Here is a 27,833-nt window from a genome sequence, read left to right on the forward strand (position 1 = left end):
TCCCTGATTCCATCTCCACCTATTTTTCACAGAACATTGTCCCTGATTCCATCTCCTCACCTATTATTCACAGAATATTCTCCCTGATTCCATATCCACCTATTTCTCACAGAATATTCTCCCTGATTCCATCTCCTCACCTATTATTCACAGAACATTGTCCCTGATTCCATCTCCTCACCTAATTTCACAGAACATTGTCCCTGATTCCATCTCCTCACCTATTGTTCGCAGAATATTGTCCCTGATTCCATCTCCTCACCTATTATTCACAGAATATTCTCCCTGATTCCATCAACCTCACCTATTGTTCGCAGAATATTGTCCCTGATTCCATCAACCTCACCTATTGTTCGCAGAATATTGTCCCTGATTCCATCAACCTCACCTATTGTTTGCAGAACATTGTCCCTGATTCCATCAACCTCACCTATTATTCACAGAATATTCTCCCTGATTCCATCTCCTCACCTATTTTTCACAGAATATTCTTCCTGATTCCATCTCCTCACCTTTTTATCACAAAATATTGTCCCTGATTCCATCTCCTCACCTATTGTTCGCAGAATATTGTCCCTGATTCCATCAACCTCACCTATTTTTCACAGAATATTCTCCCTGATTCCATCTCCTCACCTATTGTTCGCAGAATATTGTCCCTGATTCCATCTCCTCACCTATTTTTCACAGAATATTGTCCCTGATTCCATCTCCTCACCTATTATTCACAGAACATTGTCCCTGATTCCATCTCCTCACCTATTTTTCACAGAACAATGTCCCTGATTCCATCAACCTCACCTATTGTTCGCAGAATATTCTTCCTGATTCCATCAACCTCACCTATTATTCACAGAATATTCTCCCTGATTCCATCTCCTCACCTATTATTCACAGAATATTCTCCCTGATTCCATCTCCTCACCTATTATTCACAGAATATTCTCCCTGATTCCATCTCCTCACCTATTGTTCGCAGAATATTGTCCCTGATTCCATCTCCTCATCTATTATTCACAGAACATTGTCCCTGATTCCATCTCCTCACCTATTATTCACAGAATATTGTCCCTGATTCCATCAACCTCACCTATTATTCACAGAATATTGTCCCTGATTCCATCAACCTCACCTATTATTCACAGAATATTCTCCCTGATTCCATCTCCTCACCTATTATTCACAGAACATTGTCCCTGATTCCATCTCCTCACCTATTATTCACAGAATATTCTCCCTGATTCCATCAACCTCACCTATTATTCACAGAACATTGTCCCTGATTCCATCTCCTCACCTATTATTCACAGAACATTGTCCCTGATTCCATCTCCTCACCTATTATTCACAGAATATTCTCCCTGATTCCATCTCCTCACCTATTATTCACAGAACATTGTCCCTGATTCCATCTCCTCACCTATTATTCACAGAACATTGTCCCTGATTCCATCTCCTCACCTATTATTCACAGAATATTCTCCCTGATTCCATCTCCTCACCTATTATTCACAGAACATTGTCCCTGATTCCATCTCCTCACCTATTATTCACAGAACATTGTCCCTGATTCCATCTCCTCACCTATTATTCACAGAATATTGTCCCTGATTCCATCTCCTCACCTATTATTCACAGAACATTGTCCCTGATTCCATCTCCTCACCTATTATTCACAGAACATTGTCCCTGATTCCATCTCCTCACCTATTATTCACAGAATATTGTCCCTGATTCCATCTCCTCACCTATTATTCACAGAATATTCTCCCTGATTCCATCTCCTCACCTATTATTCACAGAATATTGGCCCTGACTCCATCTCCTCACCTATTATTCACAGAATATTTTCCCTGATTCCATCTCCTCACCTATTATTCACAGAATATTCTCCCTGATTCCATCTCCTCACCTATTATTCACAGAATATTCTCCCTGATTCCATCTCCTCACCTATTATTCACAGAATATTCTCCCTTAATCCATCTCCTCACCTTTTATTCACAGAATATTCTCCCTGATTCCATCTCCTCACCTATTATTCACAGAATATTGTCCCTGATTCCATCTCCTCACCTATTCCTCACCTATTATTCACAGAATATTCTCCCTGATTCCATCTCCTCACCTATTTTTCACATAATATTCTCCCTGATTCCATCTCCTCACTTATTATTCACAGAATATTGTCCCTGATTCCATCTCCTCACCTATTCCTCACCTATTATTCACAGAATATTCTCCCTGATTCCATCTCCTCACCTATTTTTCACAGAATATTCTCCCTGATTCCATCTCCTCACCTATTTTTCACAGAATATTCTCCCTGATTCCATCTCCTCTCCTATTATTCACAAAATATTCTCCCTGAATCCATCTCCTCACCTATTATTCACAGAATATTCTCCCTGATTCCATCTCCTCACCTATTATTCATGGAATATTCTCCCTGATTCCATCTCCACCTATTTCTGTGCTTTCCCTTTCTCCCCTTCTCTCTACCCCTCTTCCTCCCTCTTTTCCTGCTCTCCCTTTCTCCCGCTCTCTACCCCTCAACCTCCCTCTTTTCCTGTTCTCCCTTTCTCCCGTTCTCTCTACCCCTCTTCCTCCCTCTTTTCCTGTTCTCCCTTTCTCCCGTTCTCTCTACCCCTCTTCCTCCCTCTTTTCCTGTTCTCCCTTTCTCCCGTTCTCTCTACCCTTCTTCCTCCCTCTTTTCCTGCTCTCCCTTTCTCCTGTTCTCTCTACCCCTCTTCCTCCCTCTTTTCCTGTTCTCCCTTCTCTCTACCCCTCTTCCTCCCACTTTTCCTGTTCTCCCTTTCTCTCCAACTCGTTCTTTCTGGGCTGTGGTCTGCCAGACTGGAGGCCATCCTCAGAGGAAGTGGAGCAGGGACGCAGCTGGGTGTAGTGTGTGCGTTTGTGAGAGAGAGGCCACAGTGTTTGTGAGGGGGTGTAATTGAGGGATGGCGGGATGGGAGCTGAGGAGCAGAGGAGAGGAGGAGGGCTGCAGGGACAACGATGGAGAGCAGACAGATACCACAAGGCTTGAGGAGCAGAGGAGAGGAGGAGGGCTGCAGGGACAACGATGGAGAGCAGACAGACACCACAAGGCTTGAGGAGCAGAGGAGCAGAGGAGAGGATGAGGGCTGTAGGGACAATGATGGAGAGCAGACAGACACCACAAGGCTTGAGGAGCAGAGAAGAGGAGGAGGGCTGCAGGGACAACGATGGAGAGCAGACAGACACCACAAGGCTTGAGGAGCAGAGAAGAGGAGGAGGGCTGCAGGGACAACGATGGAGAGCAGACAGACACCAGAAGGCTTGAGGAGCAGAGGAGAGGAGGAGGGCTGCAGGGACAACGATGGAGAGCAGACAGACACCACAAGGCTTGAGGAGCAGAGTATTTTTAGCGCCGTCCCCGGGGAACACAGATGTGTACACACATACACACTCACACATATACACACACACATACACACTCACACATATACACACTCACACATACACACTCACACATACACACATACACACTCACACACACACACACTCACACATACACACACATACACACTCACACACACATACACACACACATACACACACACACGTTCATTTTACAACACATATAGATTGGTCAGACACATGGTCGCTCACACCACATTCTCTCCAACAAACGCATAACCACACACACACACAGACTCAGTCAGGCATGCGCCCGTCTCTGACTAACCCCACCTCATAAAGTCAGACACACGTGTAGAAGTTCTGTATGCAGCCCAGGACAGCCAGTCAGTTCTATGGCCAAAGAAGATTTGAAGTGAACACTTGATAGCGGTGTGGCATGAAAGAGAGAGGCCTAAACGAGCTTTAAAGGTTTTCCTTTTCGTTTGTTGTTTTTTCTACTTTCCTTCGCTTGCCCTCTCTCACTCCCCCCTCCCTCAGCCTTCCTCTGCCGCCCTCCCTTCCTCTCCGTCTCTCCCCCTCTCCCTCAGCCCCCTGACCCGCGGTTCCTGTGTTAATGTCCTCTCGCCGCGCTGCGTGGGCCTGCTTCTGATTGTCTCGCTGTGTTGTGTGGTCGCCACGGAAACCCTGGATAGGCTCCAGCAATTGAGGCGGACACACATACACGCACGCACACACAAACACGCTCGCATACACACACAGGCACAGGGTAACACACATTCATGGTCAGAGGCTTTTTTGCACTTGGGGTTTTGGTACTGGTTCTGAGTGGAAAGCTTAATGCAAGGAGTACATGTACAGTATATGTGTGTGTGTGTACGCGCACTTGCACGTGTTTGAGAGTGCCAGTGTTCAATGTGCTGAAATGTTTTATTTTTTCATTTATATTTTCATCCCTCTGGGTATATATCCATGTGAGGAAGGTTAACCTGATACCTCTCTGGAGGTAGAAATTAAACACCAGACTAACCTGTCTTAACAAACCAAAAACTGCCCCAACCCAGGCCAAATATTCTGCCTGAAACCCAAAGCCAAACATCAAGCCGGTGAACTCTCAGCTCTGTCAATGCAAACGGAGCGGAAGAAAGCAGTCGGCTCCGCGGGTTAACTAACTGTGCAGCCATTTGTAGAAAACCTTGGCAACACCTGATCACAGTTGCATGACTTTCCTTCTGCTCTCAAGCCACTGGTCAATACAACGGTGACTGTGTCTGTCTCACTGTGACCACTGAGACAGGTCGCTGCCACTCTTCACACCCCAGCCCACCCCAACCAATACAAAGAGTAGGAGGAGAAGGGGGGCTGCATTGTCACCCATCAGCACCAAAATATAAGCAGGCCTATCTCTTTAAATACCTCCTCCTTTCTGGCAGGGAGGGACGGGGCAGAAGTGGGGCACAGGGTAGAATTCCGGAGTGGCTCGTCTGTGCAATGAGCCAGGCCGCGGGGGGGGGGGGGGGGGGGGGGGGGGGGCAGGGTCAGGAGGAGGAGGAGGGGGGATGGTGGGGGAAGGAGGAGGGTGTACGGCATGGCGCTGTGTGGAGGCTGGGGGCCCCATAACTTATCAGCTCCGGCCGAACGTCACCCAGGGCCAGTCGCCCAGGGCCAGAATCGGGAAGTAGCACTGGAATGTGTGTCCTTCCCTCTGAAGGTGAAGAGAGGAGAGGAAAGCCGAGGGAGAAGAGCACAAAAAGCCACACTCCACGAGCCAACAGCTGCAGGAGACTGATACACTAGCATGCACGAGTATGAACAAGTATGAACTAGCATGAACTATCCCAACCCCCCCACCATTGACGGGCATGACTCTAGCTCAATATACTCATTAACACACTCATATCTTACACATCAACACATATTAATCCCACAAATAAAACCTGTGGAAACACATACAGTAAAATCCCATACATAAAACATGGGCACCTACATGTACAGCATTTGACATTTTAGTAATTTAGCAGACGCTCTTATCAAGACTGACTTACAATTAGGGCATTCATCTGAAGATAGCAAGGTGGGACAACCACATATCACAGTCATAGTAAATACAACCCCAAATAAACACAGCATGTACACAGAGACTAAACCCTAGCTGTCTCTCTCTGTTTGCCCAGCTCTCATTGGAGAACAGTTGAATATATGCTTTTTTGGTTACTACATGATTCCATATGTGTTATTTCATAGTTTTGACATTGTCACTATTATTCCACAATGTAGTGAAGACATCATAACTATGAAATAACACATGGAGTTATGTAGTAACCCCCCACAAATGTTAAAATCAACATATTTTAAATTTCTGATTCTTCAAAGTAGCCACCCTTTGCCTTGATGACAGCTTTGCACACGCTTGGCATTCTCTCAACCAGCTTCATAAGGTAGTCACCTGGAATGCATTTCAATTAACAGGTGTGCCTTGTTAAAGTTAATTTGTGGAATTTCTTTCCTTCTTATGCGCTTGAGCTAATCAGTTGTGTTGTGCCAAGGTAGGGATGGTATACAGAAGATAGCCCTATTTGGTAAAAGACCAAGTCCATACTATGGAAAGAACAGCTCAAATAAGCAAAGAGAAAGGACAGTCCATCATTACTTTAAGACATGAAGGTCAGTCAATCTGGACAATTTCAAGAACTTTGAACGTTTCTTCAAGTGCAGTCGCAAAAACCATCAAGCACTATGATGAAACTGGCTCTCATGAGGACCGCCACAGGAAAGGAAGTCCCCAAGTTACCTCTGCTACAGAGGATAAATGAATAAATGCTTCACAGAGTTCAAGTAACAGACACATCGCAACATCACCTGTTCAGAAGAGACTGCGTGAATCAGGCCTTCATAATCGAATTGCTGCAAAGAAACCACTACTAAAGGATACCAATAATAATAAGAGACTTGTTTGGGCCAAAAAACACGAGAAATGGACATTAGACCAGTGGAAATCTGTCCTTTGCTGTGATGAGTCCAAATTTGAGATTTTTGGTTCCAACCGCCGTGTCTTTGTGAATTGCAGAATAGGTGAACGGATGATCTCCGCATGTGTGGTTCCCACCGTGAAGCATGGAGGAGGTGTGATGGTGTGATGGTGCTTTGCTGGTGATTTATTTAGAAATCAAGGCACACTTAACCAGCATGGCTACCACAGCATTCTGCAGCGATACGCCATTACATCTGGTCTGCTCTTAGTGGGACTATCATTTGTTTTTCAACGGGACAATGACCCAACACACCTCCAGGCTGTGTAAGGACTATTTTACCAAGACGGAGAGTGATGGATTGCTGCATCAGATGACCTGGCCTCCACAATCACTTGACTTCAAGCCAATTGAGATGGTTTGGGATGAGTCGGACCGCAGAGTGAAGGAAAAGCAGCCAACAAGTGCTCAGCATATGTGGGAACTCTGTGGAAGACTGTGACTACCCCATGAAGCTGGTTTGAGAGAATGCGCACAGCTGTGATCAAGGCAAAGGGTGGCTACTTTGAAGAATCTCAAATATAAAATATATTTTTATTTGTTTAACACTTTTGTGGTTACTATTTGATTCCATGTGTGTTATTTCATAGGTTATGTCTTCACTATTAATCTACAATATAGAAAATAGTAAAAATTAAGAAAAGTGAAAACAGGATTGGACATTTTTGCAAATATATTGAAAAGAATTAACAAGTATTTAAAAGTATTCATAAGTATTTAAAAGTCATAACTACTTAAAAGTATTCAGACCCTTTGCTATGGGACTTGAAATTGAGCTCAGGTGCATCTTGTTTCCATTGATCATTGAGTTGTTTCTACAACTTGATTGGAGTCCACCTGTGGTAAATTCAAATGATTGGACATGACTTGGTAAGGCACACCTGTCTATATAAGGTCCCACAGTTGATGTCAGAGCAAAAACCAAGCCCTGAGGTCGAAGGAATTGTCCGTAGCGCTCCAAAGACACGATTGTGTCGAGTCACAGATCTGGGGAAGGGTAAACTGAAGGGAAGCATTGAAGGTCCCCAAGAACACAGTGGCCTCCATCATTCTTAAATGTAAGAAGTGTAGAACCACCAAGACTCTTCCTAGAGCTGGCCACCTGACCAAACTGAGCATTCAGGGGAGAAGGGCCTTGGTCAGGGAGGTGACAAAGAACCCAATGATCACTCTGATAGAGCTCTAGAGTTCCTCTGTGGCGATGGGAGAACCTTCCAGAAGGACAACCATGTCTGCCGCACTCCACCAATGGCCAGACGAAAGCCACTCCTCAGTAAAGGCACACGACAGCCCGCTTGGAGTTTGCCGAAAGGCACCTAAAGGACTCTCAGACGTTGAGAAACAAGATTCTCTGGTCTGATGAAACCAAGATTGAACTCTTTGGCCTGAATGCCAAGCGTCATGTCTGGAGGAATCCTGGCACCATCACTACGGTGAAGCATGGTGGTGGCAGCATCATGCTGTGGGGATGATTCTCAGGGGCAGGGACTGTGAGACTGGCCAGAATCGATAGAAAGATGATTGGAGCAAAGTACAGAGAGATCCTTGATGAAAACCTGCTCCAGAGCGCTCAGGACCTCAGACTGGGGCGAAGGTTCACTTTCGAACAGGACAATGAACCTAAGCACACAGCCAACACAATGCAGGAGTGGCATCGGGACAAGTCTCTGAATTTCCTTGAGTGGCCCAGCCAGAGAATGCCCCATTTTTTCAATTTTCGTCTAAAATGACATACCCAAATTGAAATGCCTGTAGCTCAGGCCCTGAATGAAGCAAGGATATGCATATTCTTGCTACCATTTGAAAGGAAACACTTTGCCGTTTGTGGAAATGTGAAAGGAATGTAGGAGAATATAACACAATAGATCTGGTAAAAGATAATACAAAAGAAGAAAAAACAACAACGTTCTTGTGTATATTTTTTTGTACCATCATCTTTGAAATGCAAGAGAAATGCCATATTGTATTATTCCAGCCCAGGTGCAATTTAGATGTGCAAAGTAGTGTATGTGCAAAGTTTTAGACTGTTCCAATCAACCATTGCATTTCTGTTCAAAATATTGTATCAAGACTGCCCAAATGTGCCTATTTTGTTTATTAATAACTCTTCATGTTTAAAATTGTGCACTCTCCTCAAACAATAGCATGGTATTATTTCACAAAAATAGCTACTGTAAATTGGACAGTGCAGGGAGATTAACAAGAATTTAAGCTTTCTGCCCATATCAGATATGTCTATGTCCTGGGAAATGTTCTTGTTACTTACAACCGCATGCTAATCGCATTGGTCTTCGTTAGCTCAACAGTCCCGTGGAAGGGATAACGATCCCGAAGATGTTTTAACCAGATCCAACATCTCTGGAGAGACCTAAAAATAGCTGTGCAGCGACGCTCCCCATCCAACCTGACAGCGCTTGAGAGGATTTGCACAGAAGAATGTGAGAAACTCCCCAAATATAGCTGTGCCAAGCTTGTAGCGTCATACCCAAGAAGGCTCGAAGCTGTAACTGCTTCCAAAGATGCCTCAACAAAATACTGAGTAAAGGGTCTGAATACTTATGTAAATGTGGTTTTAAAGTTAAGAAAAACCTGTTTTTACTTCATCATTATGGGGTATTGTGTGTAGATTGATGAGGGAAAAAAATATTTAGTCCATTTTAGAATAAGGCTGTAACGTAACAAAATGGAGAAAGTCAAGGGGTCTTTCTAAATGCATTGTAGATGTACTGTACTTAGCCCAGGCAAAAAAATGTTTCAGCATATCTGCTTCGGCAGGAAAAGTAGTTGTATAATGAATTAGATTTTTTTTCAATTCATTACTAAAAATGACAGCACCGAAGACATCACTTCACTGTGAAAGAGGCTTTATCTATGCTGGTTGGTGATACGGACACGAGTGAAATAAGTGAAATAAGTAAACAACAGATACTATATGTTTGTTGTTGTCAATGTTTGATGCTGTAACACTTGGGGAATAGCTCACAGATTAGCAAGTCCTGTCATGATTACTTGCTTGGTACAGGCAAGCACATCAGTGGTGGAGTTAGAATGATTGTTCTCTGTCTCAGGGAAATAGTTGTAGTGTTTAGCTGTATATATGCAGCTAACTGGTTGGTTGTTTAGTCTTGTTTATACTGATGTCATTTCTATGGAAATGGCCCAGGCTGCTTGCTGTAGCTTGTTAGTTAACTAGTCAGTCTGTTAGGCAAGAAAAAGTTGTGTTTAGCAGCAAATTTGGCGAGAGCTCGTGTTTTCTTCTTGTTTGACAGCTTAGCTGTCGTGTTAGGGTAGTAGAGGCCCATGCAATGTAGCTCATATGATGAGTTGGATATTTGTTTACATAGCCAGCTAACAAGTTACTTGTTTTGTCCTGTTTCTACCGATGCAATTAATCTGTCCCAGCTTCGTAACTAATCAGCTTACATTGGCAAACTCTTTAGTTAGTCTGTCAGGCAAGAAAGGAAGAGTTTATTGGAGGAGAGAGAGAGTGAGTGTGTGCGTGCGTGTAATTGGGAGGCGTGTAACTATCACACAATTTATTATGGAAACCACTCATTAGGAAAAGAGTATGTGTATGGTTGAGAAAAAGAAAGAGAGAAAGGAAGAGAGACAGTGGGAGAGAGACAGTGAGAGGGAGAGACAGTGAGAGAGACAGTGAGCGAGAGAATGTTCCTGACTACAATTGTATCCTATGTGTTTTTCCTCTCCTCTCCCTCTGTTACTCTAGGTCAGTGAAAGAAAAGGAAGTGATGTGGAGAATCAGGGCTCAGCAGCAAAAGGCAGAGAGGAAAAGGAGTTAGAGATGATTGGAGGGAAAGAGATGTGGAGTGGAGAGAGGAGAATGGAGGGAGAGAGAAAGAGGAGGGAGAATAGAGAGCGAGAGGAGAAAGCAGAGGGAGAGGAGGAAGAGGGAGGGAAGAGGGAGAGCCCACCCGACAGGGGAGCCTATGTTTCCATGGCTTGTGTCTGCCCTAAGTCCCATCATTCACCATTGTACCACACAACCTGGGCCTAAAGTGACAATGGCAGGGGGTTTGGGGTTGTTTTTAAAAGTGGTAGGAACTTATACCCTTTCCAGAACTAGTAATGGATCACACCAAGTAACCATCTTGACCAACTGAGGAGCAATTACAATGTTGGACGCACAGGCAGAAAATGGTGGAAGTGTGTGTTTTGGGGGATGCTCAACATTGTCATCATAAATGTGTACATTGTGTGGGGGACCCTGCAGATGCCCCTTCCCAAGAGTGTGGCACCAGGGCATGTGACCAAGTTTGAACTCATTTGAAAGCAGGTGAAGTTTGAAGGGTGCAAGAGAGGGTGTGTGGTGTGCATCTGGAGTGGACGCAGGGAAAGGGTGGGAGATGTGTAGAAACCTCCTTTGGGTGCTTCGACATGTTCTGTGCCCCTTTTCAAGATGGGGCCGTGCTTTTAGAAGTTCCATGACATGTTGTAGGCTAAATGCAAACACTAAAGTGACAGTGTGAAATAGGAATTTGTCTTACAATTTTAAATTTTTTTTAAAAATAGTCTCTGAATATTTGTTTGCATTTTTACAGAAGTAAGAATCATTGTTCGTCAAATAGCTTACCTTATGTGGGACTTGAAATACTTTCTGAATATTGTCTTCTGGTCACATTTTGGATAATTGTATTTATATGTAAATAATAATATGTTATACTTCGTACATTTTAGGTGGGTAATTTAGTGAAATTTACCACAATTGAAATACTTTTAGTTAAGTTTTAATAGTTTTTCTGTGTCTTCACACAACGGAAGACACAAAGACGGTTATTCCTGTTGACATGGATGTGGTGTTATATTAAAGAAGAGATTGTGCTCTTTAAAACTAAGTTAGCTCAAGAACAAATTACTATTGCAAGTTATTTGGGGTTTGAAATGTGTGAGAAAATTAGCTTTATATCAGTTATATATCTCAGTTATATACAGCAGCATTCTACAATTCTATTGGGTTCTAAAGGGTTAAGAACAGTATCTGGCAGGATTCAATAGCTGGAATTGTTAGAGTTACGCTGTTCCTTTTCTCTGTGATTGTCATTCTAATGGATTCCAGAAAGAACAAAACCGTGTACTCAAACATTTACATCAAAAGATAAAGTTATGGGCAAAGACAAGCCAACATCAAATTAAATATTTTTTCTTGAACAAATAACATGGAAAACAACCATTTTATGTGAAGTATTAATTTACCATCCTTACAAACCACTTAGTGCCTTGCAAAAGTATTCACCCCCTTGGCAATTTTCCTATTTTGTTGCATTAAAACCTGTAATTTAAATGGATTTTTATTTAGATTTCATGTAATGGACATACACAAAATAGCAAAGGGGTGAAGTGAAATGAAAAAATAACTTGTTTCAAAAAATATTCAAAAATAATAATAAAATGAAAAGTGGTGCGTGCATATGTATTCAACCCCTTTTCTATGAAGCCCCTAAATGAGAGCCTTTTCATGTATCTATTTGGTTTGGTCAGGGTGTGATTTGGGGTGGGCATTCTATGTTTTGTTTTCTATGATTTTGTGTTTCTATGTTTTGGCCGGATATGGTTCTCAATCAGGGACAGCTGTCTATCGTCATCTCTGATTGGGAACCATACGTAGGTAGCCCTTTTCCCTCCTTTCTGTGTGGGAAGTTGTCTTTGTTTGTGGCACATAGCCCTTAAGCTTCACGGTTGTTTTGTATTGTTTATTGTTTTGTCGGCGTCATTTAAAAAAAAGGAATATGTACCCTCACCACTCTGCACTTTGGTCCTCTTCTTCAGACGGCTGTGACACTAAATAAGATCTGGTGCAACCAATTACTTTCAGAAGTCACATAATTAGTTAAATAAAATCCACCTGTGTGCAATTTAAGTGTCACATGATCTCAGTATATATACACACACCTGTTCTGAAAGGCCCCAGATTCTGCAACACCTCTAAGCAAGTGGCACCATGAAGACCAAGGAGCTCTCCAAACAGGTCAGGGACAAAGATATGGAGAAGTACAGATCAGGGTTGGGTTATAAAAAAATATATTTGAACAGCACCCGGAGCACTATTAAATCCATTATTAACAAATGGAAAGAATATGGTACCACAACAAACCTGCCAAGAGAGGGCCGCCCACCAAAACTCATGGACCAAGCAAAGAGGGCATTAATCAGAGAGACAACAAAGAGACCAAAGATAACCCTGAAGGAGCTGAAAAGCTCCACAGCGGAGATTGGAGTATCTGTCCATAGGACCACTTTAAGCCGTACACTCCACAAAGCTGGACTTTACGGAAGAGTGGCCAGAAAAAACGTTTGGTGTTCGCCAAAAGGCATGTGGGAGACTCCCCAAACATATGGAAGAAGGTACTCTGGTCAGATGAGACTAAAATGTAGCTATTTGGCCATCAAGAAAAATGCTATGTCTGGCGCAAACCCAACACCGCTCATCACTCTGAGAACACCATCCCCACAGTGAAGCATGGTGGTGGCATCATACTGTGGGGATGCTTTTCATCGGCAGGGACTGAGAAACTGGTCAGAATTGAAGAAATGATGGATGGTGCTAAATACAGGGAAATCCTTGAGGGAAACCTGTTTCAGTCTTCCAGAGATTTGAGACTGGGACGGAGGTTCACCTTCCAGCAAGACAATGACCCTAAGCATACTGCTAAAACAACACTTGAGTGGTTTAAGGGGAAACATTTAAATGTCTTGGATTGGCCTAGTCAAAGCCCAGACGTCAATCCAATTGAGAATATGTGGTATGACTTAATGATTGCTGTACACCAGCAGAACCCATCCAACTTGAAGGATCTGGAGCAGTTTTGCCTTCAAGAATGGGCAAAAATCCCAGTGGCTAGATGTGCCAAGCTTATAGAGACATACCCCAAGAGACTTGCAGCTGTAATTTCTGCAAAAGGTGGCTCTACAAAGTATTGACTTTGGGGGGGTGAATAGTTATGCACCCTCAAGTTTTCTGTTTTTTTTTTGTCTTATTTCTTGTTTGTTTCACAATAAAAAATATTTTGCATCTTCAAAGTGGTAGGCATGTTGTGTAAATCAAATGATACAACCACCCCAAAAATCTATTTTAATTCCAGGTTGTAAGGAAACTAAATAAGAAAAATGCCAAGGTGGGTGAATACTTTCGCAAGCCACTGTAAATGTACATTGCTGTATTGTACATAGGCTGGTCATCTAGGTTTGTACCTAGATGTACCATGGAGAAAAACAATGCACAACACAGTAACTGAGTTAATTGAGACATCAAGTGATTTGTGATGATGTAGCCCAGTTGGTAGAGCATGGTGCTTGCAATGCTAGGGTTGTGGGTTCAATTCCCATAGGGGACCAGTTCAAAAAAGTATTACAAATGAATGCAAACTTCTGTAAGTTGCTCTGGATAAATGTCTACTAAATTGGAAAATGAATGAAGAGACCATTTCAGTTTTTTTATGTTCCCCAGCAAAAATGGAATTTCAAACAAAATCCGGAATTACCAAAGAGTCACTGACAACAACCAAACAAAACAGGTGGGGTTGTCCTGCCATACTACTAAGATGGCCTGCCATACTACTATCGTGAGCCAACATCAGTATCTCTAGTTGGAGCGTAACTGGAACGACAATTTGAGATACACTGGGCCAATCGTCTTGCCCAGAAGTGGCGCGAGAACGCCATCTCTGTCAAACTAACCCACACAAACTTTATCAAACACCTCCTCTGGGCGCATCTCAGCAAATACAGGGGAGAGGGAAACATCTTTAAACTGTTCCGCAATCAGCTGCATCCTAGACATCGAAGTTTCCACTTTAGGCACCCTCTCTTCCTTCAGCGGTACTACAAACTCACACATCTTTTGGGTTTTCAAAGGAGAGGTCAACCCAGGTTTAGCAAAATCAGGATGGCCCATAAATATCTTAGACAGCTCGACCATGGTGAGATTGCTGACATCCTCCTCAACAATAGACTTGATCCTGGCGACTTTCTTAGAAAAAGCATGTGTAACAGCACACGTTGGGAACACTCTAGGGTACTTTACTGATAACCTAATTCCTCTTCTCTGGGTTCCTTACAAAACGACAGGATTTTGCACGACCTTCCCTCCAGCCAAAATGTTTCCCAAAATTAATGAGACCCCTTCATCGGTAGGCTAGGCTTCAACGGAACCAGAAAAAAGATCAGACTTGAGTTCCATATTATACAAAATAACTTCCATGCAACTTATCTCCATGCTTGTACTAACACACTGTAGCCATTTGCTGAAGTGTCAGACAAAGGCAAAACACCCTCCAAAATGAAGGATTCTCACTGGCTGCTTAACAGCATCGCCACTCTGCAGAGACACAAACCCGTTTGAAACAAAGGGTTCATCTGATCTAAAATCTTGTTTAGGAGTTACACTGCTCCCAACCAGAGACTTAATGGGCTGGAGTGCTCCCACAAGAAGAAACGGCTTTTTCTCTCTCATTTTTTGGCTTCAACTTAGGACACAGAGACAATGTGTCCTTTCTCATGGTTGTAATGACTAACTGGCGGATACGAAAATCCAGTTTTCTGCCGATCTTTATCTTTGGGCACTGTAGAAATGGACTGAAACCTCGCAGTAGGAGGTGACTTCTCTGGATTGGTTTGTGTGTAAGGATAACTACTGGATGTGTTGTAAGTGAAGGTAGTTTGAACATTTAACTAATCTGCGAGAACTGCAGCTTTCTCAAGAGTGAGATCCTTGTGCACATAAATGTAGGTTGCACCCTTTCGTGAAGGGAATTTCTTAACTGCTTGAGAATTATGAGTGTCTTTAAATCCTCAAGGTCCATGACCTCTTGAGAACCACACCACCGATCAAAAAGCCATGCTTGTTCCCTTCAAATTCAACATGCTCTGTGATTGTCTTTTGTATTTTACAGAACTGTTGTCTGAATGCCTCTGGGACCAACTCATAAGCCTGAAGGATAGGCTGAAGGATAGGCTGAAGGATAGGCTGAAGGATAGGCTGAAGGATAGCCTGAAGGATAGCAGCTTTAACAGTGTCATAATCGGAACTCTGTTCAAGAGATAAAGCGCCGCACACTGTCTGAACCTTTCTCAAAAAGAACACTTCGGAGGAGCAGTGACCAACTATCTCGCAGACATTTTAGGCATGTGGCAATTCGCTCAAAGTAAAATATACATCCACCTCTTTTTCATTGAAAGGCGGTACAAGCCGACTGTTGCGACCGGCTGTTGTTTCCAGATCTACAGTGCATTCGGGAAGTATTCAGACCCCTTGACTGTTTCCACATTTTGCTACGTTACAGCCTTATTATAAAATTGATTAAAACAATTATGATAATCTAGCGTCATACACAAGACTCAAGGCTGTAATCACTGCCAAAGGTGCTTCAGCAAAGTACATAATACAGGGTCTTGAATTCTTAAATTTCTGTTTTATATTTTTTATAACTTAGCAAACATTTCTAAACTTGCATTTGCTTTGTCATTATGTGGTATTGTGTGTAAAAGTAATTTAATCAGTTTTATAATAAGGCTGTAACAAAATGTATAAAAGTCAAGGGGTCTGAATACTTTCCGAATCCACTGTATCTCTTGTAGGCGAATGGCATGCTCACGTTCCTGATGTTTTTCCCTGTGCTCAAGCTCATTTATTTTGCTTAAATTTTGCCTTTAGTTCTACCTCTCTCAGTTGCACGTCTAAGGGGTGTACTCTACCCCCCGTAGGACCCTTTCCATCAACCTCCCTCTGTGGAAGGATTTCCTCCTCCACCAAAGCAGTACCAATCAACTCTGACTACTGCTTTTGGATCGCCAGGTGCCACCTTGATATCATAATGCTTTGAAACGCCATGCAGATTCGCCTTTGTACTTTTAGCTAGCATCTCCCATGTAGGGTTTTCCACAAATGCTTCCAACTTAAAGTCCATGGCTTTAATTTTAAGCCTGTGTGTTCAAGCAGCTTGCAAAAGGATTTCACCAATCTTATAACCCATTTGGGTTGATGTCAGTAACAGAAACTCTACCACAAAAGTGTATTTTGAACACAAATATCTGGGCACAGCAGAGCTTCATAGTAGGTGATTAGAGTGACTACCATACTCAAGGGTAACTATATCTGACAGTTGTGGCTGCTTTGCGTGATGTTTTGTTGTTTCTACCATCTTGCCTTTGTGCTGTCGTCTGTGCCCAATAATGTTTGTACCATGTTTTGTGCTGCTAGCATCTTGTGCTGCAGCCATGTTGTGTTGCTACCATGTTGTTGTCATGTGTTGTTGCTACCATGCTGTGTTATCATGTGTTGCTGCCATGCTATGTTGTTGTCTTAGGTCCCTCTTTATGTAGTGTTGTGGTCTCTCTCTGGTCGTGATGCGTGTTTGTCCAATATAGTTATTTATAATCCGAGCCCCTGTTCCCGCAGGAGGCCTTTTGCCTTCTGTCTGCTGCTGGAAAAACATGTGTTATGGCTTTACACCCCCTGCTATACTGTGGATAAAGAGTTACCCATCTACCAGAACACAGAGGGTGTTCTTAAAATGGAAGACTCTCCAACATAATCCAGGTAGAATCAGGAATTCCCCAGGGCAGCTGTCTATGCCCCTTACTTTTTTCAATCTTTACTAACGACATGCCACTGTCTTTGAGTAAAGCCAGTGTGTCTATGTATGCGGATGACTCAACACTATACACGTCAGCTACCACAGTGACTGAAATGACTGCAACACTTAACAAAGAGCAGCAGTTAGCACATAGCTCAGACACCCATGCATACCACACAAGCCATGCCACCAGAGGTCTCTTAACAGTCTCCAAATCCAGAACAGACTATGGGAGGTGCACAGTACTACATAGAGCCATGACTACACGGAACTCTATTCCACATCAGGTAACTGATGGCAGCAGTAGAATCAGATTTAAAAAAACAACACCTCATGGAACAGTGGGGACTGTGAAGCAACACAAACATTAGCACAGACACATACACACACATGTAACATATGCTTTATACACATACGTACACATGGATTTTATGTGTACGAGTTATGTGGTAGTGGAGTAGAGGGGCCTGAGGGCACACAGTGTGTTGTGAAATCTGTTATACAATTTTAAAAACATTACAATACATTTAGAACTGCCTTACTTTGTCCGGACCCCAGGAAGAGTAGCTGGTGCCTTGGCAGCAGTTAATGGCGATCCATAATAAATACAACATACATAGAAATAAGTTGCATTTGCCAAGTATTTCAAGAAACTGTAAAACATATCAAGTAAGTATTTTTATATTCCACAAGTATGAACTGTTTTGTACAGATAATTATCAAATCCAATTTTTATAGTCACTTGCGTCGAGTACTACATGTGTAGGCCTTACAGTGAAAATCTTACTTACGAGCCCCTAACCAACAGTGCAGTTAAAAATAAATGCGGATAAGAATACGAGATGAAAGTAACAAGTAATTAAAGAGCAGCAGTGAAAAAAATTGCAATATATACAGGGGGGTGCCGGTACAGAGTCAATGTGCGTGCACCGGTTGGTTGAGGTAGTATGTACAGTTGAAGTCGGAAGTTTACATACACTTAGATTGGAGTCATTAATACTTGTTTTTCAACCACTCCACAAATTTCTTGTTAACAAACTAGAGTTTTGGCAAGTCGGTTAGGACATCTACTGTGTGCATGACACAAGTAATGTTTCCAACAATTGTTTACAGACAGATTATTTCACTTCATCACAATTCCAGTGGGTCAGAAGTTTACATAGACTAAGTTGATGGTGCCTTTAAACAGCTTGGAAAATTCCAGAAAATGATGGCTTTAGAAGCTTCTGATAGGATAATTGATTTAATTTGAGTCAATTGGAGGTGTACCTGTGGATGTATTTCAAGGCCTACCTTCAAACTCAGTGCCTCTTTGCTTGACATCATGTGAAAATCAAAAGAAATCAGCCTAGACCTCAGAATTTTTTTTGGTAGATTCTGATTCATCCTTGGGAGCAATTTCCAAATGCTTGAAGGTACCATGTTCATCTGTACAAACAATAGTACGCAGGTATAAACACCATGGGACAAACAGCCGTCAAACCACTCAGGAAGGAGACGCGTTCTGTCTCCTAGAGATGGACATACTTTGGTGCGAAAACTGAAAATCAATCCCAGAACAACAGCAAAGGACCTTGTGAAGATGCTGGAGGAAACAGGTACAAAATGATCTATATCCACACTAAAAAGAGTCCTATATCAACAGAACCTGAAAGGCAAGGAAGAAGCCACTGCTCCAAAACCGCCATAAAAAAGCCAGACTACGGTTTGCAACTGCACATGGGGACAAAGATCGTACTTTTTGGAGAAATTACCTCTGGTCTGATGAAACAAAAATATAACTTTTTGGCTATAATGACCATCGTTATGTTTGGAGGAAAAAGGGTGAGGCTTGCAAGCCAAAGAACACCATCCCAACCATGAAGCACGGGGGTGGCAGCATCATGTTGTGGGGGTGTTTTGCTGCAGGAGTGACTGGTACACTTCAGAAAATAGATGGCATCATGAGGGCGGAAAATGATGTGGATATATTCAAGCAACATCTCAAGACATCAGTCAGGAAGTTAAACTTGGTCGCAAATGGGTCTTCCAAATGGACAATGACCCCAAGCATACTTCCAAAGTTGTTGCAAAATGGCTTAAGGTCAACAAAGTCAAGGTATTGGAGTGGCCATGATAAAGCCCTGACCTCAATCCTATAGAAAATGTGTGGTCAGAACTGAGAAGGTGTGTGCGAGCAAGGAGGCCTACAAGCCTGACTCAGTTACACCAGCACTGTCAGGAGGAGTGGGCCAAAATTCACCAAACTTATTGTGGGAAGCTTGTGGAAGGCTATCCGAAATGTTTGACCCAAGTTAAACAATTTAAAGGCAATGCACCCAAATACTAATTGAGTGTATGTAAACTTCTAACTCACTGGGAATGTGATGGAAGAAATAAAAGCTGAAATAAATCATTCTCTCTACTATTATTCTGACATTTCACATTCTTAAAATAAAGTGGTGATCCTAACTGACCTAAGACAGGGTATTTTTACTAGGATGAAATGTCAGGAATTGTGAAAAACTTTGTTTAAATGTATTTGGCTAAGGTGTATGTAAACTTCTGACTTCAGCTGTAAAGCTAGGTAGAGTTATTAAAGTGAGTATGCATAGATGACAAGAGAGAGTGGTGTGGAGAGGGGGGGGGGGAAATGCTAATAGTCTGTGTAGCCATTTTACTAGATGTTCAGGAGTCGTTTGGCTTGGGGTTAGAAGCTGTTTAGAAGCCTCTTGGACCTGGCCTTGGCACTCCAGTACCGCTTGCTGTGCGGTAGCAGAGAGAATAGTCTAAGACTAGGCTGGCAGGAGTATGACAATTTTTAGGTCCTTCCTCTGACACCGCCTGGTATAGAGGTCCTGGATGGCAGGAAGCTTGAATGGCCCCAGTGATGTACTGGGCCATTCGCACTACCCTCTGTAGTGCCTTGTGGTCGGAGGCCGAGCAGTTGCCATACCAGGCAGTGATGCAACCAGGATGCTCTCGATGGTGCAGCTGTAGAACCTTCTGAGGACCCCATGACAAATATTTTTATTGTCCTGATGGCGAATAGGTTTTGTCATGCCCGCTTCACAACTGTCTTGGTGTGCTTGGACCATGTTAGTTTGTTGGTGATGTGGACACCAAGGAACTTGAAGCTCTCAACCTGCTCCACTGCAGCTCCATCGATGAGAATGGGTTCATGCTCAGTCCTCTTTTTCCTGTAGTCCACAATCATCTCCTTTGTCTTGATCACGTTGAGGGAGAGGTTGTTGTCCTGGCACCACACGGCCAGGTCTTTGACCTCCTCCCTATAGGCTGTCTCGTTGTTGTCGGTGATCAGGCCAACCACTGTTGTGTCATCGGCAAATTTAATGATGTTGTTGGAGTCGTGCCTGGCCGTGCAGTCATGAGTGAACAGAGATTACTGGAGGGGGCTGAGCACGCACCCCTGAGGGGCCCCTGTGTTGAGGATCAGCGTGGCGTATATGTTGTCAGGAAGTTCAGGATCCAGTAGCAGAGGGAGGTGTTTAGTCCCAGGGTCCTTAGTTTATTGATGAGCTTTGAGGGCACTATGGTATTGAACGCTGAGCTGTAGTCAATTAATAGCATTCTCACATAAGTGTTCCTTTTGTCCAGGTGTGAAAGGGCAGTGTGGAGTGCAATAGAGATTGCATAATTTGTGGATCTGTTGGGGCGGTATGCAGATTGGAGTGGGTCTATGGTTTCTGGGATAATGGTGTTGATTTGAGCCATGACCAGCCTTTCAAAGCACTTCATGGCACGAGCCATACTCAAGTTACAAATGCTGGTAAGTACTGAATTACCTGAATTACAGGTACCTCAGCCAAGACAAATAAACACAATCATTCACCTCGTTGTAAGGTTAGTATATATCCAGCCCGGGGAGACTATAGATGCTGACTTTTTCCCCCTACTATGTCCGGTGGAGGACTGGCTGCAGTGTGATCAGTCTTCCACTGGGTGGTGCTGGTCTAGCTCCCCTGTCTGTCGGTCTGGTTTGTGAACTGGGCCAGGGATGCGGGCAGCTTATCAAAACTACGAGCCTTTTCCTGATCAGATGAACTCATTTCTTGCAACAAGAAACATAGTTAAGCTACAAGGGCAAAGCCATGAAAACTATATGTGAGGGGCAGAGACATTAGATATCTTATCACAATCATACACTGATACAAGTCATGTTATAGGGACTGTGGAAAACTAGACAAGGGGAGGGAGGGAGGGAGGGAGGGAGGGAGGGAGGGAGGGAGGGAGGGAGGGAGGGAGGGAGGGAGGGAGGGAGAGAGATATGTTGGAGAGGGAGGGAGAGACAGAGTGAGATGTTGGAGAGGGAGAAAGAGGAGGGTCTGTGTGACCATGACACAATCACACTGGTTTCCTCCCCCTAAGGCTGGCCTGCTTTTAGTCTGCCAGTTCATAAAGACTCCAGTGGGTTGAGGCAATGGTTGGCTAGGACACTGGGCTGGGAAATAAACCCACCTCACTAACCACAGTAAGAACCTACACTGAAAGGGTCTGCAGCCGAACCATGAACTGTCCATTATACAACACACCAGGTGAAAGTGCTTCAAAGACAGATAACCATTCTCACATAACCCCCAGGTGGCAGGGAAGAGAACTGCCTGTCATGACTTCATTAACATTGTATGAAAGTGTGAAGTAAAACTGTGCCGGTGCCCTGGTGTCTACATGCTTCCGGATTCTGAGGCCAGAATCTGTTTCTCCCACCATAATCATTCACAACAATCTCAATATATTCAGCTCAGTGTTGTAATGTGAGGGGACTCAATCACCCATGCTGCTCTACTATCTTACCTCTGCTGCTGGGCGTCTCCTGGGGGTGGAGTCTGGTTGAAGCGGACAGCGGTGCGACAGTGTTCTTCTCTGGAGCATGTGTTTTGGTGGTGCTCTTCTTTAGAGCCTCTCTTATGGCCGTGCTGCTAGCCACAGGGGATGGAGTGACGGTCCTGTGGAAAGGGGATGGTGTATAGATGCTAGGGACAGGGGACCGAGTGGTACTGGGGACAGGGGACCGAGTGGTACTGGGGACAGGGGACCGAGTGGTACTGGGGACAGGGGACCGAGTGGTACTGGGGACAGGGGACCGAGTGGTACTGGGGACAGGGGACCGAGTGGTACTGGGGACAGGGGACCAAGTGGTACTGGGGACAGGGGAGGGTGAGACACTGGGGACAGGAGATGTTTTGACACTGCTTGGGACAGAGGACAGTGTGATGGGGCTAGGGACAGGGGACAGTGTGATGGGGCTAGGGACAGGGGACAGTGTGATGGAACTAGGGACAGGGGACAGTGTGACGGTCTTCTCTGAAGCGTGTGATTTGGCAGTGCTCTTTTCTAGAGCAGCTCTGATGGCATTACTGCTGGGGATAGGAGACGGTATGACACTGCTGCTGGGGACAGGAGATGGTGTGACACTGCTGCTGGGGACAGGAGATGGTATGACACTGCTGCTGGGGACAGGAGACGGTGTGACACTGCTGCTGGGGACAGGAGATGGTATGACACTGTTGGTTACAGGGGATGGTGTTATGATGCTAGGGAAAGCAGGCGGTGTGATGGTTTTGGGGACAGAAAACGGTGTGATGGTAGGGACAGGGGTTATGGTCTTGGGGACATGAGACGGTGTGTCAGTGGGGACAGGGGATGGAGTGGAGCTTGGTACAGAGGACGGTGTGATGGTCTTGGGGATAGAGGACAGTGTGGTACCCAGCCTCAGGTTGGAAGGGCCAGCTCTGGGGTGAGGTCTGTAGGACAGGAGGACTGGATTTTCCTGTGGACCACCTACTTCTACATCCTGCTCCAACTCAGCCTGCTGGGGGAACAGGAAAGAACAGTCAGATTCATATGCATCATTTTATATATATAACACTTCTTCTACCTGAAACAAATGTCTTTGTGTTACTGGAAGGTTTGATGGGATGCTTCCAGGACATATACAGTGACATCAACACCCCCCCCCCACTGTAGCAACAGCACCAAATACAACTACATCAGCAGTACCTAATCAGTCCACTCTCCTGATCTCACAAACAAATATCAATCACAAATAACCACTGCCAGACGTCTGAGTCACTGAGCTATTTGTACGTTACGTTGTATGTTAAGAATTCTGAATCCTTAATTCTACAAAACAAATAATCTGTTAAAACATAGAATCTCTGTCTCTTGGTCCAACCAGATGAAATAAAAGTGTGGGGTTGTGCATTGGGACATTGACATGGGTTGGGCAGAGACGTGCAGTGGCATGTTTGCGATGAGTCTTGGGTAAGGATGAAGTGATAGAGGGAGAGTTTTGTCCTGCGGTTCAGCTTGGCTGAATTAGGAGAAGAGAGGAAAGGAGAGCTCCCCTGCCCAAACCTCAGGAGACAATCCCACAATCCCATCCATCTGTGACTGACGCACTCCTCGTCTCTGGTGTTTCAGTTCCCTGATCAAGTTTAATAACCATCTGCTCCAGGGGAGTGTGTGTAAGTTCACACACACACACACACACACACACACACACACACACACACACACACACACACACACACACACACACACACACACACACACACACACACACACACACACACACACACACACACACACACAGACACACACACACTAAAAATAACCCCTTTCCCCAGTCCCACCCCAGTCCCATTGCAACCTGTGGTAGAGAGTGATGACGGACATACTGGAGGGCCGCTACAGTTCAGCTGCTCCCCCAAACAGACAAAGAAATAGGGATGAGACGGAGAGGCCAGGCACGGCTTGAACAGAGAGACAGGGGAGAGAGGTTAGAGAGGTTAGAGAGACAGGAGAGAGAGGTTAGAGAGACAGGAGAGAGAGGTTAGAGAGACAGGAAAGAGAGGTTATAGAGACAGGAGAGAGGGGTTATAGAGACAGGAGAGAGCGGTTAGAGAGGTTAGAGAGACAGGAGAGAGAGGTTAGAGAGCAAGGAGAGAGAGGTTAGAGAGCAAGGAGAGAGAGGTTAGAGAGCAAGGAGAGAGAGGTTAGAGAGCAAGGAGAGAGAGGTTAGAGAGAAAGGAGAGAGAGGTTAGAGAGAAATGAGAGAGAGGTTGGAGAGACAGGAGAGAGAGGTTAGAGAGACAGGAGAGAGGGTTAGAGAGGTTAGAGAGACAGGAGAGAGAGGTTAGAGAGACAGGAGAGAGAGGTTAGAGAGACAGGAGAGAGAGGTTAGAGAGACAGGAGAGAGGGGTTAGAGAGGTTAGAGAGACAGGAGAGAGAGGTTAGAGAGAAAGGAGAGAGAGGTTAGAGAGAAAGGAGAGAGAGGTTAGAGAGCAAGGAGAGAGAGGTTAGAGAGCAATGAGAGAGAGGTTAGAGAGACAGGAGAGAGAGGTTAGAGAGACAGGAGAGAGAGGTTAGAGAGACAGGAGAGAGGGGTTAGAGAGGTTAGAGAGACAGGAGAGAGAGGTTAGAGAGACAGGAGAGAGAGGTTAAAGAGACAGGAGAGAGGGGTTAGAGAGGTTAGAGACAGGAGAGAGAGGTTAGAGAGGTTAGAGAGACAGTAGAGAGAGGTTAGAGACACAGGAGAGAGGTTAGAGAGACAGGAGAGAGTGGTTAGAGATACAGGTTAGAGAGTGAGGAGAGAGAGGTTAGAGATACAGGTTAGAGAGACAGGAGAGAGAGGTTAGAGAGACAGGAGAGAGATGTTAGAGAGACAGGAGAGAGAGGTTAGAGAGAGGCAGTACAAAAGGGAGAGAGAGGTTAGAGAGAGGCAGTACAAAAGGCAGAGAGAGGTTAGAGAGAGGCAGTACAAAAGACAGAGAGCGGTTAGAGAGAGGCAGTACAAAAGGCAGAGAGAGGTTAGAGAGAGGCAGTAGAAAAGGCAGAGAGAGGTTAGAGAGAGGCAGTAGAAAAGGCAGAGAGAGGTTAGAGAGAGGGCCGGTGCCACTGTCCAGAAGCAATGCGTGATAGCTTTTCAAGCTGTAACCTGCCACTACTTTTTATTTGTCGTCACACATACTGTTCATGTGCAGTTTTACAGGGTCGGCCATAGCAGTACCTCCCCCCTGGAGCAAATTACATTAAAGTGCCTTGCTCAAGGGCAGTTCAACAGATGTTTCACCTTGTCGGCTTGGGGAATTGAACCAGCAACCTTTTGGTTACTGGCCCAATGCTCTAACCACTAGGCTACCTGTAGCCCGTAATGTGTTACTTTCTCAACCCCATATCTGGCGAGAAATACTAGGAGTTTAACATTGTGCTTTCCTGTTTACATGACAATTGATCGTATGCCACAGATGATATGATTATCACTGTTCAGGAAGTGACAATAAAATACCTTTCCAGGCACTAACTCAACCTTACTCAGAAACTGTGCATAGCGTTCGTTATACCTTAAAGGGGCAATCTTCAGTTGCAACATACATTTTTGGACTTCTAAATGAATTCTAAATGAATGATATTCTTGAAGAATATAACATATACAGTGGGGCAAAAAAGTATTTAGTCAGCCACCAATTGTGTTCTCCCACTTAAAAAGATGAGAGAGGCCTGTAATTTTCATCATAGGTACACTTCAACTATGACAGACAAAATGAGAAAAAAAATCCAGAAAATCACATTGTATAATTTTTAATGAATTTATTTCCAAATTATGGTGGAAAATAAGTATTTGGTCACCTACAAACAAGCAAGATTTCTGGCTCTCACAGACCTGTAACAACTTCTTTAAGAGGCTCCTCTGTCCTCGTTACCTGTATTAATGGCACCTGTTTGAACTTGTTATCAGTATAAAAGACACCTGTCCACAACCTCAAACAGTCACACTCCAAACTCCACTATGGCCAAGACCAAAGAGCTGTCAAAGGACACCAGAAACAAAATTGTAGACCTGCACCAGGCTGGGAAGACTGAATCTGCAATAGGTAAGCAGCTTGGTTTGAAGAAATCAACTGTGGGAGCAATTATTAGGAAATGGAAGACATACAAGACCACTGATAATCTCCCTCGATCTGGGGCTCCACGCAAGATCTCACCCCGTGGGGTCAAAATGATCACAAGAACGGTGAGCAAAAATCCCAGAACCACACGAGGGGGACCTAGTGAATGACCTGCAGAGAGCTGGGACCAAAGTAACAAAGCCTACCATCAGTAACACACTACGCCGCCAGGGACTCAAATCCTGCAGTGCCAGACGTGTCCCCCTGCTTAAGCCAGTACATGTCCAGGCCCGTCTGAAGTTTGCTAGAGAGCATTCGGATGATCCAGAAGAAGATTGGGAGAATGTCATATGGTCAGATGAAACCAAAATATTATTTTTTGGTAAAAACTCAACTCGTCTTGTTTGGAGGACAAACAATGCTGAGTTGCATCCAAAGAACACCATACCTACTGTGAAGCATGGGGGTGGAAACATCATGCTTTGGGGCTGTTTTTCTGCAAAGGGACCAGGACGACTGATCCGTGTAAAGGAAAGAATGAATGGGGCCATGTATCGTGAGATTTTGAGTGAAAACCTCCTTCCATCAGCAAGGGCATTGAAGATGAAACGTGGCTGGGTCTTTCAGTACGACAATGATCCCAAACACACTGCCCGGGCAACGAAGGAGTGGCTTCGTAAGAAGCATTTCAAGGTCCTGGAGTGGCCTAGCCAGTCTCCAGATCTCAACCTCATAGAAAATCTTTGGAGGGAGTTGAAAGTCCGTGTTGCCCAGCAACAGCCCCAAAACATCACTGCTCTAGAGGAGATCTGCATGGAGGAATGGGCCAAAATACCAGCAACAGTGTATGAAAACCTTGTGAAGACTTACAGAAAACATTTGACCTCTGTCATTGCCAACAAAGGGTATACAACAAAGTATTGAGATAAACTTTTGTTATTGACCAAATACTTATTTTCCACCATAATTTACAAATAAATTCATTAAAAATCCTACAATGTGATTTTCTGGATTTTTTTTTCTAATTTTGTAGGTCATAGTTGAAGTGTACCTATGATGAAAATAACAGGCCTCTCTCATCTTTTTAAGTGGGAGAACTTGCACAATTGGTGGCTGACTAAATACTTTTTCGCCCCACTGTAAATGCCTACTATGGCTGACCCTGTAAAAACAACACAGATCACTGCACCTATCCGCTGTGTGACAATAACACTTTTTTTTTTAAACTGTCGGAGCCCAAAATATAAGCTTATTTTACTCCAATGTTTGTAAACCAAGTAAATCTATTGTAAACAAACACTTTATAGACTCAAAACATGACTAAAACTATCATTTTGATATCATGGATGGTCAGTCCTTCTATCCATAGCTCTGTCTATGAATTTGTGGTTATATGTCTCAAGCCCCATCACTCAGCTGTTTACTAAAACAAGTCCTGGAATGACCACCTTGTTATTGAACTCCGGATAGGCCCTTTAACTCTGTGTTAAATTAATGTAGCATGTATGTTTATGCAATCATCATAAGAGGTACCACACTAGTATATCTAACTTTTAAAAGAAAGTGAATCATAAAAACAAATGCCCTCATAATGTAATAGTATAAGATAAACCCTTTACAGAACCCAAACTTAGAAATCCGTTCTAATACTTACTTTTTCCACTGCTGCAGGTGGCTGCTGCTCTCTCACTGCCCCCTGTGGGTTGAACACACAAACACAGGCATTACAGAGAGAGCCAAGACACAGACAGTAACGTGCAGTACACAAACATACCTGTAGAGGGGGCAATGTCTTCACTTCCTCACTGTTCTCCTGTTGGAAAAGCAGGAACATGTCAGTTGAGCTGCCAGATTCAAAACACACTTTACATTTTCTGACAAGAACCTGCTAGGTGTTTGACATTTTTTGAATCAGTATTCTTACT

At 43.9% G+C, this 27,833-nt stretch overlaps 1 protein-coding gene across 2 annotated transcripts in view; it reads right to left on the reverse strand.

Annotated features, from left to right (window-relative positions):
- The window catches only part of zgc:100829 (uncharacterized protein LOC445149 homolog), a 63,676-nt gene that overhangs the window by 25,028 nt on the left and 10,815 nt on the right, over nucleotides 1-27,833 (reverse strand). For both annotated transcript variants that reach the window (XM_036968303.1, XM_036968302.1), the window contains exons 5-7: nucleotides 27,683-27,721; nucleotides 27,563-27,604; nucleotides 21,812-22,829 (exon numbers count right to left, since the gene is read on the reverse strand). In XM_036968303.1, the coding sequence (XP_036824198.1) occupies nucleotides 21,812-22,829; nucleotides 27,563-27,604; nucleotides 27,683-27,721 (1,099 nt within the window). The remainder of the gene's footprint in view (nucleotides 1-21,811; nucleotides 22,830-27,562; nucleotides 27,605-27,682; nucleotides 27,722-27,833) is intronic.

The sequence above is a fragment of the Oncorhynchus mykiss genome, chromosome Y (assembly GCF_013265735.2).
Source record: "Oncorhynchus mykiss isolate Arlee chromosome Y, USDA_OmykA_1.1, whole genome shotgun sequence".
Classification (NCBI taxonomy): Eukaryota; Metazoa; Chordata; class Actinopteri; order Salmoniformes; family Salmonidae; genus Oncorhynchus; species Oncorhynchus mykiss.